Source organism: Lutjanus erythropterus, chromosome 15 (genome assembly GCF_056507025.1).
Source record: "Lutjanus erythropterus isolate fLutEry1 chromosome 15, fLutEry1.hap2, whole genome shotgun sequence".
Classification (NCBI taxonomy): Eukaryota; Metazoa; Chordata; class Actinopteri; order Lutjaniformes; family Lutjanidae; genus Lutjanus; species Lutjanus erythropterus.
In genome coordinates, this window is record NC_139331.1 from 16687290 (window position 1) to 16702898 (window position 15609).

Here is a 15609-nt window from a genome sequence, read left to right on the forward strand (position 1 = left end):
AGGTGTATTCCCCTTTCGTTACTTTTAAGCTGACATGGCTGAGATGTCTTTTAAGTCTCAGATGTTTTTGTTTTCCACATTTCCACAACAACTGGACAACTCCATCTGTTTGAAAGACCATGTGATACGACTGAACGCTCCAGAACAGCTCCTTATTTATTTTTTTTTACTATTTATTGGTTTGTGCATTGATGCACCTACCACAGCATTTCTAATCCATTAATATAAGTATCTTAATAAATCAGAAGAATTCAAACATTCATTTGTCACGAACTTAAGTGTAGTGAATTGAATCTAGCATACTCCTAATATTGTGGTTAAGTACTTTTGTTAACAATAAATACGTAAAAGTTGGAAATATATTTTAAAAAAGTGAAACTTTCCTGATTAATGGTCATAACAAACTTTGATAATATTGTTTCTCTTGATTATTTGGTCAATAAAAGTTCAGATAATAGTGAAAAATGTGGGGTTGTGATGATCAGAAGATTTATCGATTAGTTATTAGTAACTATTTAACTATTAAATTAATTGCCAACTATTTTTATAGTCAATTATGCTTTGAGTCTTATTTTTTGAGATTTCAGCTTCTCAACTGTAAATATTTTCTGGTTTCTTTATTCTGCTATGACAGTAAACTGAATATCTTTGAACAAAACAAAACATTTGAGGATGTCATCTTGGGAAACACTGATGGACATCTCACCATTTTCTGACATGTTATGGACCAAACAGCTAATGGATTAATCAAGACAATGATCACAGACTAATCAATAATGAATATAATCATTAGTTGCAGCCCTTAAAAACACATCTACATGACTTCTTTAGATGCAGCGATCTGTCTAACCATCAGTCCAAAACACAAAGGTATTATAAAAATCTAAGAAAAACAGAAAATATTCACATTTGACAGTCTGTAACCAGTGATTTTTTTTGCTATTATTCCCTAACAAAAAAGGCCAAAAATGGTTGCTTATTAATTTCCCATCATACCGTACAAAAAAAACAATCTCATTATCCCATTTTTCTTTCAATAACAATATTATAACAGCATAAAAGAGCATACAATTATAATTATTTGGCAGATTGTTGACATATCAATGGGTGAGACGGATAAAAAGCAAGACTCAGGTTAGAAGGCAAAAATATAAACCATGAGAGGGAGGAGGAAAAGTATATTTCAGTCTTACAGAGTCTATTGCAGGCTTAGTTTTAAATGTAGAAGATGCTGGTATAATGTGAAGCTAGACACCAAAAGGCATCCACTGGTCCACTTAGTATGACATGCTAGCTTTGTGGTAGTTCAGGAGTAAATAATGCAAAATTTAGGGAGGAAAAACTGACATGGACAGTTTTAAAGGGGTCCCTTGGCCTCTTACCTCTAGATATATGAATGGAAATATTTTTTGCATGCAGCATGAATGTGTATTTTCTGCCTGTTCTATCTGAATATTTCTGTATATTGGTCTCCCTCAGCAGTGTTGGGATGTCATAAATTAGGTATGACTGAAAAGTAGAGATTTTCATGAATTTAATAAGTCCAGTTGCATTCATGTGTGATGATGGTAGTGCCCATTAATAGCACCGCAAAGCAATTACGCTTAAAACCCCTTAAATGTTGCAATACTGGTCCCGGTGCCTCATCAAACGCTCTCTTCCTTCCTTCAATTTTAGCTTCTCCAAATGGATCTCACCCAGCTCTCTCTGCTGCATCTCAAATGAAGGCACACTATCTGAGTTCCATAGTCACAAAATACTTTTTTTTAGCCAGTACAGTACAGATACACTGGCCATTTGTCACTACCAGAGTTCAGAGCGGTGTCATTTCTAGACTGCAGAGTGGGCACTATTCACTTTTATATCTGCTCATATCATTCACTCGTGTGCTAACAAACCTCTGACCACCTGGGGCCTCACCCTCAGGTGAACCACAGCCGAGGTCCCACTGGTCAAAGACCCCCGGGCACTGGCCCAATCGGCCTGTTCAGTAACCTTTACGAAAGAGCGGATGATGTATGACAAAGAGAAAATTAGGGAGGCTGAATTTCACAGCGACTATTCAAAGGCTGCAGAAAATGCAAAAAAAAAAGGAGGCCGACAGAAAGGAGCAGAAGATGATGGAGGGATGCTGAAGACAGAAAGGGAGAAGTTGAGTTGAGTCTGGGTGGATGGGGCGATGGATGGATGACTAAGTAGGTAAGATGATAAATAGAAGATGGGATGAATGCATGAATGGGTGGATGCTTTGACACGTGGCCCTGGGGAATCAGCCATTATACATGCCACTGTCACTCAAGATTAGTGGCATAATTAAACTCCTGTCGCACCGTGTGTGTGGCTCGAATGTGTACATGCATTTGTTTGCGTGAGTCTGAACGTGTGTGTTGTTGTCCTGGGTGTGTGCGGGAGGGGCAGGCTGTGACAGAGATTGATGGCGAGGGGAAAGCAGGCCATTATGTTGTATAGCTAAAGCAGTGATAGCCTCTCCACCTCTGTGTCTGTTTAAACTGGCTGGCCATTTTATAGGCGTGGCACAAGTGACCCCATAACACACACAAAGACACACACGCACAGATTCCCCCACCTTTAATTGCTTGTTTTTCAGGAGCTTTTTGTGTTGCATAATGTGGCTGCAGCCGTGATGCCTTCACTGAACTCCAGCCACTGTGGGAACAACACACTGAGCTAAATTAAGTGTCACTCATAAATGAGGCAATCGCCCTCTGAAGTGTTACCCCAAGTCTTTTTCCAATCATTGATGAATAGTTGGGAGCAATTTTAATATGTTACATGATTTTTTAAATACTGTCCCTTATTTATTTTTTTTTTTTTAAATATTCAGCCTTAATAGCAGGTTATTGGGAAACCCTTCAGCTTTCAATTAAGTGAATGAGAAATGAGGATAAAATGATTATCTTGACAACTCAGACAGGACTCCCCACTGAGACAGAGAGTCTCATTCAGAATAATGATTGAAGGCCATGTTCTTGAGCAGCTGCATGCCGACCAAAGCTACATCTCTCTCTGTCTGTGTTTGTGTGTCTCTGTGAGTGAAAAGAGCCCCGCCGCTCCCCTGCCGAGCGGAACATCAGCCTCATCAAGCCAGCCAGAGGCAGCCACAGCGGGGACAGAGGGGACATCCTCCAGCCTTCAAAATAACAGCATAAAAACACTCCGGAGAGTCGGTTTTAACTAATTAGTCACAGATACTCAAATTACTTAAGTTAAGTAGTTTTTAGGGGTTACTTGCACTTATATGCATAGATTTTCAAGTCTGTATTTTTATTTGTACGTAAGTATGGATTACACTCTGTAGTCTACTTAGTCACTTTTAAATTCATAATTGAGCACTGAGTATAATTTGAATTAATATCCAAACCTTTCAACTCCATTTCTGTGGCCAATAAGGCAATCTGAGCAGTAGGGATGGAGTAAGCATGTCAATGATCAATCATTGATCATTTAACTGCCATTAAGAATTTCACCAATTAAAAATCTATTCAGTAGTGTATAAATGATAGTAATTGCACGTCATTTGACATTATTGACATTATTATTACAAAATATGCGACCCTAGTCTGCAGAGGTGAGTATGACCACTGAGCAGAAAAGCTGGAGAAGAATAAACTCCTTTGATTGAATGGCTGCTTTTGATAAGTCATACAACATCAACTGTTAAAAATTAATTAATATTCTGAGTAGTTTTTGAAAAAACACTTTTACTTAAGTCTATTTCTAACACCAGTACTTCTAACTGAGTTATATTTCAGTAATGTAATGTAATGTAATGTAGATTTTCAGTACTCAATCAGAAAAGCTAACTTCAGTCTGATGTGCACAAGTTTATTTTCCAAAAAGAAACCCAATCCTCAGGGACCACATGACCTCATCCAAAAATAGGGTCGACCTGAAGAAATAGAAATAGAGAACACCATGGCAGCAGCACGATTTGCCATCGGTTTACAAGTAGTGACAGTTAAGAAGGTTTTTCCTGAACATCACAACAAAAAAGTAAGATGATTTGATCAGAACAGGAGGAGCCTGAAAGAACCATTGGATTTTGCATGATCTAGTGGTGATCTTGCAGATTACAAACACCTTACTTCACCCACCCCTTCCAAGTGTATAAGAGAACCTGTCTGCCAATAGATCCCCATAAATATTACCTTGAATCCCTGGGTAGGGTGAAACATTAGAGACATACTCGAGTACAATGAGCGCCTGCCCAGACCTAATTAGACTTACCCTATGTTCACTTGACCAGTGATACAGCTACAAAACAGCCAAATGTAGCTGGGCATATTGTTGCTGAGTGCAGTGAAAAGTTGAGGCCAGCTCAACACCCAACACACAGCGACAAATGTCAGATGTCATCTTCTGGCTTCATGCCACTGGCTTCCACTGAAATTGACTTGTAGTCTGATGTAGTCTGAACATACCATTAACCTAATGAAGTTGATTGGACAGAATCCAACATGTGTCCCAGAAACAGATCTTGGGAACCCCTGCAGACCCCTGAGGTCAGCTGAAGCAAAGAGAAGGTGGTGAAGTAAATGCAGCACATGAGTTCTAGGCCAACATATTGAAGCTACAAAAAAAAAAAAAAAAGAAAAGAAAAGAAAAGGCTACATTATGTAGATTATGTCAGGCTTTCCAGTTACAGAGTCAGCCTGTCTGATGGTCAGGGGCAAAAAAAGAGCTGATTTGATGTGCTTTTTGGAAAGGAACACATGTATTCTCAAAAGTCACAAAAAGCTCCAACATGACCATGCCGTGCCAAGAAAGAGATTTTAATAGCTTTGAGAGAGATTGCATTGTAACCTTTTTGTTTGATTGTGTGATTTTTCAGTTTTAATCCTGGTTTATATTATTTTATTATGACTTGACTGACTTAAATACAGCTACTATGACCTCTGTAATAAAAAAAAAACTGACAGGGTCCTATTATCTATATACAGGTACATAGAGGCCAACTTATTTTCTTATATATAGGGCAGCCATCAAGTTTTCTCCATTGGAAAAGCATCGTTTGATTTTGCACTATTCCCAGGCTAATAGTATACGCATGCTTTTATTTTGAAAGCCAGGACCGGAACAGCCGTGTTGTTGCGTGGTGTTTGACTTGACAGATGGCAGGCGAGAGACGCTCCTCTCGGCTGTCTCTTTCGGTCCGTTGGTCCATCCCGGTTCCCATTGTCTCCCCCTCTTTACTCCTTCAAGACAACCCCGAGACGGCAAACTAAAGTTGGCCGTTATTTCCGCTCCCATCGCCTTTTGTAACGTTACGTTACGTTTGGAGACTTAATTGCCTCGACCTGAAATCTTCACCCCGTCCCTCTCTCCATCCGAAACGTGGACATGCTTTCCTATCTGTCTGCCTTTTTGTGTTGTTAACGTTGTAGAGATTTATCCGCTGTACCGGAGGAGGAGGCAGTGAATTAACCGACCAACGGCTGGCTGACAAACCGTTGGTTGTGTTGTGGAGCTGATGGGGAGATGAACCGGAGGAGGAGGAGGACTTATTAGCCAACAGAGACGCCGAAATCAGCTTCCAGTGGCTGTTGACATATCAACGTCCTAGCAACAATTTTACTCACCGTTTTGTGAGTGGATAAAACACCACATTCTGTGGGGGGGAAAAGCAAATAATCTGGATTATAACCGTGTTTTTTTTTTTTTTTTGGAAACGCTTCTTCTTCTTTTCTTTTTGGTGTGAATGAACCTCAGAGGATGTTGCCGCTGCATGTCCGTTACTTCCCCTGAGAGGAGAGAAGAAGACAGGAGGAGGAGGCAGGGACCACTTGCACTTGTTTTCTCCACCCTAAAACAAATTAGCCAAATCCTGGCAGTTTTGACTCGGGATTATTTAACAAAGGGGCATTTAATCCGAGGAACACGTTCATCTAATCTCACCAATCTCCCTGCTTTTGTAGTCTTTCATAAGTGGCTGCTGTACCGAGCTAATTCAGTGTATTAAAGCCGTGATAAGGATGCGATCAATGGACATGGCTGTCAAGAGGACTTTCTAGTCCAGTACAGGCAATGACTGGACAAGTGGACCCTGTGTGGACATAGCCGGAGACTAGAGCCCGACCGATACTGGATTTGGGGGTGTCGATACAACATTAGGGAGTATAAAAAAATATGATATTTTGACCAATATTATTATTATTTTTTTTATTAAATCCAAAATGACTTCATGGCACTGAAACAATAAACTTTCACTGTTAGTTTTCACTATTATAAATAACTTTAAATAAAAACACCTTTGCGTTAAGAAAAAGGGTCAAATATATGTAAAATGCTGCCTATCAAATTACAAAAAATATAAAAAGTAAAAACAATTTGCATTATGTTCTGTAAAAACACCAGACAGCTTATACACTGATATCGGTATAGACTGATATAATTGTGCTATGCCAGTATTGGGATAATAATAGAAAACTGACCAATATATCTGTCTGGCTCTACTGGATAGTCAGTTTGTTTGATCAGAAATCTTAATTAATTCTGTGACCAATCAATCAAAATGCACCACACCAGCTGATCTATCAGACTGCTTGGCTGCCCTCAGTTGCAAAGGCTTGGAAAGCTCTGTGGATACATCAAGACCAATTTGTGGACTTGCATCATCCCTAAGGCCCACCTTCCATCTTTGATCCCTGACCCCCCTGTGTGCTGGACATCCAAGGGACCGCATTTCCTGGCTGTGTTACCTGTCAGCAACCCCGCCATTTGAATGAAATAGTAGCCTTTTTATTCCCCCGAGCTCCAGCGAGTACCAAGGCTGAGATCTGCTCTGTGAGGCCGAGCAGGCAGCGCCTCTACCTGGGCTGCCAGCCAGCCAGACGGCCCTCTGGGGGGAGGCTTTCTGGATTTTGAAGGACCAGCTGGAGATTTGGGAGTTGTACCCAAGAGTTTCTTCTCCACGTGGATCACTGGAGTGAGGGACGAGGACACGATGGGGTGCTGTAGTGGCAGGTGCACCTTAGCCTTCATCTGTGGCATGCAGCTGGTAAGTGTTAAGATTGCTATTGATCCTTCAAGGGGGTGGCTAAATGGGCAGATCAATCAGGGGGAAAAATGTTTTTCTTTTTAAATTTTGTAAGTGTTCTACAATATAAAATCATGACAGGGAATCAGAAAGGACACATTTTTATCTTCACAAGCAGACATGGAGCAGAGTATGGGTAGACAGGTGGAGGGAAAAAGGTAAATGACTGAAAGGTCACATTTCAAAAGTTAATAGGTGTGTAAAAGGTCATGATACAAGGTGGGATCTGGTCTGAGGGACAGATTGATGAATAGATGGACTGACTGGATAAATGGCTGGTGGTAGGAGCTCTAAGACACTACTAAGAGTCCATATAGAACATTGATGAGTAGACGGAGGCTGGGAGTGATAAATTGAAGCAGTCGAGACTGGCGGTAAAGGAGGGATGGATGGCTGGATGGCAGATGGATGGATGTATGGGGCAGGTCAGTATGATTTATTGGGGAAAATGTATGGACTGAGGGAAGGAAGAAGGAACAGACTTGATATAAACTCATGGAATTAGCTGCTGCCATTCCCTCTGTGTCTGTCTCTCTTTGTATCTCATTCTTCCGTCACCATCTGTGTCAATGGAAACTGGTGCCAGGCAAGACAATAGGGAGGGAGGGATGGGTCTGTAGGCGTGTATGTGTGCATACATGTGGGGATGTGCGAGTAGGAAGGAATACAAGCGATTTCATTAGTTCAGTCGTGCAAATCCTTCAACATCAAAATTCCATTTTAAACTCCAACAATGAGATGAAGCAACAAATGCAGCAAAGTCCTTTTTGTTTCCTGAACAAAAATGGATAAATGTAGATGATGTTTTGTCAGGTCGAGACATTTCCAGGACTGCTTCAGTACAATGGGTTTTATTAGCCCATAATTTCTCTGAAATCTGAAACATTCAACAGCCGCACAGAGATAAAGACATCCCACAAAAGGAGGAGAAACTCAATGCAGTATTAATTGATTGTTTTAGATACTAAAAAGTAGCGAGACGACCTACAAACTAGGGTTGGGCAATATGTTACAATTTTACTACCAGCCAGCCCAACATCCGCCCCTCATCCCTTTTCAGCCGGGAGATGTGTATGAGCAGTGAGTTCGCTACTTTACATTCACTACATCAAATAAATAAACAAAATAAACTCATAAACTGCCAAAAATTAGAAATTTTTACACCTAATTAAACAGAAAAATATAACCATACACCTTCTGAATTCAAGTTTTTGTCTATTACTGAACTAAGACTTGTTAAATGCCTTGTTAACCCATTATGAAAAGCTGAAAGACAGAAACTAAATAAAAGTCATCAGAACCATGTTGGATAGTCTTTCCAGTGTTCTAACAATCGCAAACTGTTTGGCTGGTTGGAAAAAAATTCCTTAATTCACCAAGTTACATGTGAAAATATTCTGGCTCTACAGGCTGTTTCCTTCTCACTTGTTCTTTGGCTCAGTGGGTGTGCACTGTGTTTCTTAATGAGACGGTATTGCTGAGAAGCAGTTCTCACACTTTCTTTGGAGGCATTAAATTAGCAAGATGAAATGACAAAAATAGCCTAAAATATAGCCGATGTAGTCGTCCAATTGCTCAAACCTACAACAAACATATCAGTGACATAATATGGCTTCATAAAGTTGATATGGCAAACATTTTTGTAAACAATTACCTATTTACAGAGCTGTTTGCAACATTAGAATGAATTTGGAATAGCGTCTCTGACCAGTGTGTGTAAACTCTCTTTATCTACTAAGTGCTCTTCTATGTTCACCAGCTAGTCACTAATTTAATCTGTCTGCTGTTTGGTGCTGCGCAGGAAGGCTACAGTGGATGTTGTGGAAGTCTTTCATTGCATACAGCTGTGACTGGAAACAAAGCTGATTAGATCGATAAGAGTAAACCAAAGCAGTAAAGTCGTGGTCTCTAAAACCAAAACAATGAGCTGAAAGATGCTAAAACATCTTGTGGAAGGACCTGCAAAGTTAGGTGATAAATCTTGTCATGATGAGTGACATCTTTCACATAAAACAGATATTTTCCCCAATGGTTCTAAAAAAAAGTGGTTAGTGCAACTAAACTATCAAATACAAAGTTTTCACAAAACATTCTGAGTGAGGTGCATGACTTCGATTTTCAAAGCTTTTGTCAAACAGTGGTTGGTTGATGTGTTGACTACTATTATTATGTAGCTGAGCTCCTCACCTTGAGTACATGTAGCCAAAGAAGCATTGTTACCATACACAGTACAAGCAAGGATAGCAGCTATAGTTGGAGACATAGATTCAGGAAAGATTCTCTAGAGGCTGAAATGAAGGAAATCAGTACATTAAGAGGAAGCAGCATAGGGTACCACCCATCACAAAATACATCCTGCTTTTCTTAAACAGCATAGATTTATTAAAGGCAGCAGTGGAGGAGGGTCTTGAGGTGGACTTTTTCTCTACATGTGTACAGAAACTGAAGACGTACTGTGATACAGAATGGGATATTGTGTATGCATGCGTCCTGATGCATAAACATGAGCAAGTGTGTTTGTGCTGTAGCATTCTCATCTCATGGAGTCATGTACAGTAAGCATGTGCCAACTGAGGACCTATTGTCATGTTGAATAGGACACTGTCACAGACACGATGCCCTGTGTGTGTCTGCGCACATTTGACTGTGTTTGTGTGTGTGTGCATTATGTACAAAGAGCATGTTATATGGAAATCACCTAATTTACCGAAGGATATTAATGTGAATGACCCTCGTTGTGTGAGGGCGCGCTTGTAAAAGGTCTATTGTGCTGTGAAATGAGAGATTACTATGCATATTTTCATTCAAAAAAGGAACAACCACCACATATGTTAACATATCTACAGCACAATGCCAATGAGATTGCTACATGTGCTGTACATACAAGAAACACGCCATTGTGCTGTAAATGGGGGTGCTGGGTATATCCGTAGGTGAAAAAGAGGGAGGGTTTGTGAGTGTGTGTGTGTGCTTGTGAATGAGATGCTGTCACAGTGATAGTCATTGTGTGTAATGCGGTGGAACTAATGCTATGCCATAGTCAACAACATGTTTTGCTCTGTTAACTGTTGTAATAGCTAAGCCAGCTGATACCACCACTAGCTGAGCTGGAGGTCTAACACTACTGTATGTTACAGTTTGTCCATGCACAGTTAGCTCTGTTGTAGTTTCTGACATTTAAACAAAAATCTCCTAGTGGTGAAATCTTCACAAAAACACTAATTCTTCTCAGTATGTGAGAATAAAGATTTTAATATTTTATTACAGGGATAGTTTGGATTATTTGGCCTAACCAGTGTATTAACTGCAGTAGATGCTGGTCAACAAGCCTTAAGTTTGAAGAAGAGTACCAGCACAGACGCTAAACAATGCCGTGGACATGGCCAGCAGCGAAACGCCTTTTAACCACTTAAAAAGATCCACCTATAAAGTCATCATTAAAACTTTTTCGTCGCTTTTTCTTTCCCATCAGCCTGCTTTTTCTGTTTGCGAAGCTGCCATTATATAAGCCAAATATCGCGCTTTCCAGACCAACCAAACTTCATAGGCAAAATTTTGCCTCGCCCAACACAGGAGTTTCTGGTCTAATGTTGCCTTGATCTTTTAGTTTCTTTGTGTTATTGTGTGACTTATTTTAGAGGGATAGTTTGGATTCGCTGAAATCACACAAGCTCAGACTGACTAATTGATAAAGGCAGATTTCGCCTATGGAGTTTGGTTGGTTTGGAGAAATCAATGTTTGGCTTATATAATGGCAGTTTCCTGTCAGAAAAGGCTTTAATACTCATAAGCATGTTTTCATTATTGTATAATCATCTGAAAATAAGAATCATTGTATTTTCATTACCTTAGAATGAGCCATTTATATCTACAGCGGGAGTGGATCCTCTTCCACGGAGGCTGCCATGTTGCACTACCGTGTTTCTATAGCAGCCCAGAATTGACAAACCAAACAGTGGGTCAAGTCATGAGTGTTGCGCAAGCTCACTGCTAGATGCCACTACACACTGGTCCTTTGGGTGGCTAAATTATGTTGTACTGCTGACCCTGTCCACAGTAGTATATTGGTTGGCTTCCGTGCTGGTACGTGTAGACTGGCATATGCTGTATAGGTAATACGCTGACTATCGTTGTCAGTACCTCATACAACCATAACAAATAGTCTGAACTATCCCTTTGAGACATTTTTCACATAGGTTTTAGCAGTAGTTAGCCACAGGAAACCACACTGCCCACAGTCCTTTCAGTTCAAAGCAACCTAATTGACCACAAATTAAAAGACAGCCTTTTTTCCTCTGCTTGCCTGTCTGCTTACCCCCTGCTGGACATAATTGTTTTTGCTATGCGAACTTCCGCTTGATAGTTGACCTCACAGAGTAGAAAACAATGCTGGTCAGTGTGTCTTATGTAGTGGAACTGATGTCTTATGCAACTCTTAACAGCAGTTTTTCTCCTGCTTCATTAGCTGGGTTAATTGGCAGGATAGGTGATGTCACCATAGCTGAGCAGAGATCAATGATCCAGGCTGGAGATATGTCTACTTCACACAGCTGACATCACCATGTGTCAAGTACAAACAGTCCCACCGGGGGAAAGTCTGCCAACTGCTTGTGATCAAAGTTAGACTAGGCCAAATGTAGTGTATGATTGTCTGCTAGGCTTATTAGTTACAGTTATGGTCACCAGTTTTTCGAGTATCTGAGAAGGAACACATTAGTGCTGGCTGATTTAAAAGAATTGTTTTCTACTTTTTCTGTAATAGCTTTTGGTTTCTTAAAAGAAATATTGACACAGTTGAAAGAAGGGCTGCTAACAGGGTGCAAAATGAACTGAATAGTGAGTTTTAAAATTTTACCAGGCACTGAATAGATTACTATTGTTTTTTTTTTTGGCTGCTGAGGGAATATTTGTATTTACCAGTGTTTGGCTGATGCTTGGTTGTAATTTTCTGTCCTGGCTGCAAATAATGATTATTTTCATTACTGATTACTCAGCCAAACATTCTTTCAATTAATCAATTATTCTTTAAATATTTAATATGTCAGAAAGTAGTTACACATTCCTAAAGCCCAAGGTAACATCTTCACATTGCTTATTGTGTCTGATAAGCAGTTAAAAACTAAGACAAAAACAAGATGCAAAACCTCACAACTGAGAAGCTGGAACTGGTAAATATTAACCTTTATGCTTAAAAACTGGTTAACAATTAAAAGGTACTTGCTGAAAGGGATGTTCCTGGCGACTAATTTCCCTGTTGATTAAACACAAATTTTAATTTAGCTAGTCACCTTGTCTAAGAGTAGGAAAACTCTAAGATACTGTCCAAAAAACTAAACACCGTGTGAATTAAGAGCCATTTGAAGCCATTAATCACAGTCTGCAATTGCCAAATTATATTTTAAATGTGGCTATACAAACATTGTACATTAACCTACAAAACATAACAGTTCACTAAATGCTTTTTCTTTTCAGGCTGAAAAGGATCACAGAGTCAGTGGGCAAACAACATTGTTTACCTGGAACTGATGTTAGCTGCCAGCCTGACACACAGTGTGGCTAATGTTAGCAGTGCTAGCAGCAGCTCTGCTTGCAGGTTACTGTCTGTGTCTGTGCTGAATGTGGTCACATCGATTTCAATTTTCTTGGCCGATTCCGATTCCCAATTTTTTTTAGGGGTCTAACCTGCCGATGCCAATTTTGGCTGATTCCAATTTTCAGTCTTTCTGAGAACTGTAATTGATAGCATTCACAAACATTTTTGCAACTTTTCTTGTAAAAATGACATTGGATGTTCATAATAAAGCACTGACGATCAAATATTAATTAAATACTATTTTACATTTTCTCCAGGTTACAGCCAGGCCTTATCATATTCTTATATTAAGATTATGAATAGGAGTGATACGATCTTGTGAGATTCCACATGATCTCCTGTGGAAGCAGATGTAAACAAACCAGAGACTGACACAGTGCAACAGTTTGCTGCAATAAAACTTTGCCGTGAGAAAAATAGATGCAGAAGTTAAACGAGTCTGGATGAGAAAATGTTTGAGGAGACACATCAACACAGGTTATTTATTCTTCAGCCAGAATAAGAGGTGAGATTTCAACAGTCCCTCTGTGAACAACAGTCTGCTGCTGATAACATTAGCCTGAAGAGCTACAAAGTTTATGGCTGTTCTGCGACATTGTCAGCTGCTCTGTCTCGTTGTAGACTGTCTGTCTTCTCTTTATCATTTTCTTGGAATCTCTAGCTGACACCAACTTCATACAAGCATGTGTCTGAGTGTGTGTAGCTATTATCAGCGCTGTGGTGGGTGTGATATCATGGTCAGTCTGTCTGCTGCACGCATGACTTGACCATCGTGCAAAACACGTGTGATAATGACCGGCACAGAATCAGATATGTGGTGCTGATCGGCCGGTCACCAGTCAGCGCCTGTCACGCTGATAACCGGCCAGTTTGGTCTCTGGCCGATCAATCGGTGCATCCCTACCATCTAGTATTTCTACTGAGGGTGGCGACATTTCATCGTGTTGTTGACTAAACACGGACATCCCTACTTGCTGATATGTTCTCTGTCAATCGATCAATGATTAATCTACTTATTTCAGCTACATTTGAAAGGCTGTAGAGCTGATTCTAAATTGAGGTCTCTCAGATTCAGTGGGAAACATTGATTCAAGGATTGGCTCATGACTGTAAAAATATAATTAGTTTTTTACTAAATAAGAGTTGGATATTTTAGATTGACAATATTTTAAAGAGATTTTTTGAATATATATATATATATATATATAAAATCATAAAATTATACATTTAAAGGAATAGTTGAACATATCCTTAAATACATTTATTTTCGTCCTTGCCAAGACTTAAGTGAAAAGATTGATAGCGCTTTGTTACCAATGGGTTAGTTTAGCTTAGCATAAAGACTGGAAACAAGGTGGAAGAGCTACCCAGACTTGTTGTTGTTGTTGTTGTTATCATGTTGTTAGCCATCCACTGGCAATCCCATGATGCCCTGACTTTTCAACCAGTCAGCCCTTGTGATCCTGACTGGACATGTGTCTGATCTCAAACTCAATGGAATAATATTGAGATTGAGCCTACAAAATAAAGTTTGCACTAATGAGCTCAACCCCATGGTAGGCATCACATGGCTGTGGCATTGTAGTAATGCAGTTATCATCACAGCCCTTCTCACTAACACATTATGGCTTGTTTGTTTAATTAATATAAAAGTGTAAAAAGTATGGTTTTTTTTCCACTTCATTTCACATTTCGCTTCCTGGACTCTCTGTGAGGCTTCCAGGGTCACCAGCAGAAAATCCAATAATCCAGGCCAAGAAACGGTCTCACGATCAAACAAAGGAGATACGATATACAGACATGAGAGTGGTATCAAGCTTCTCCTGACCAGTAAGTCTTGACAAACAAGCGAATTTGGGTATTTCCCAAAACCTGAAACATTTCTGTAAGTCTTATTTAGAAAAAAATTAATTGGGTTATTTTAAGTGCCACTGAGTTGAAAATAACAATGACAATTTTCTTCATCATTAAGGTAGCTTAATTACAATTCAACTTAAAAGGTTTTCAGATGACAGCAGTGGCGTGTAAGATCAAATGCATGCAAACTGTAAAGAGTGTGTCATAGTTCTGTGAGCCGAACAGAGAGGAGGATTATAAAGTACAAACAGAACAGGAGTAAAAAGATCATAGCAGATCAGATGGTGTTTTTGCCAACACCTTTTTCACACATGCATACACAGATACACATATGCCACTGGTGACTCACTTTCTGTGGCGATGGTTGTGGTCCTTGTTGCTATATCAGTTCACACACCCACCAGCTGCTGTCACAAAGATGATGACTAAATCATCCAATGGTGTGATAGGTAACAGGATGGCAACCGATGGCCTCGCTCCATTGGCTAGTTCAGTGGAGCTGGTGCAGACGGTCGGTGGGTGTTTATGTTGATGGAACAGTAATTATGTTGTTGGTGTGCAAGTTAATTGAATAGAGTAAATGGAGTAGAATTATAGCTTTGCAATTCAGCGCAGTGCACAATTACAGTGAGATTATAATTGATGATCCAATAGAACAGATATATAATTGATCTTTCAAAAATTTAAAAAATAAAGCTGTCATATCTGGCAGTGCAAAAGCCATTTTGCTAATTTTCCTGAAACAAATTATGAGAAACATCTTCAGTCATGACTCCAATTGTTCAGATAAACTTATCTTTGCACACGAGGACAAGATGAAGATAGTATACATGTACTGTAACAAGATTGGACATATCCAGCAGCCATAGGCTATCTGAGACTCAGTGTTTGTCTGTGGCACTACATTCCTGTGACATTTCCACCATTGAGGGACCTAATGAATAATTTACCACTTGGAAGCTGCGACATGAATGCAGAAATTGTATCTCTGCATGTGAGCCGTGTGTGTTACCTGATTGCAAAACAGTGACTGTGCAGACATTCAAACCCAGAGGCCAAAACTTATTGGAGATACATTTAATATAATGCATAAAATTTTCTT

General features: G+C 39.7%; 1 protein-coding gene across 1 annotated transcript in view; it reads left to right on the top strand.

Annotated features, from left to right (window-relative positions):
* Positions 1 to 5135: 5135 nt before the first annotated feature.
* Positions 5136 to 15609, top strand: part of nkain2 (sodium/potassium transporting ATPase interacting 2) — a 116295-nt gene continuing 105821 nt past the window's right edge. Inside the window, exon 1 of the mRNA XM_084737450.1 lies at positions 5136 to 7018. Coding sequence (XP_084593576.1) covers positions 6965 to 7018 — 54 coding nt within the window. The 5' untranslated portion in view covers positions 5136 to 6964. The remainder of the gene's footprint in view (positions 7019 to 15609) is intronic.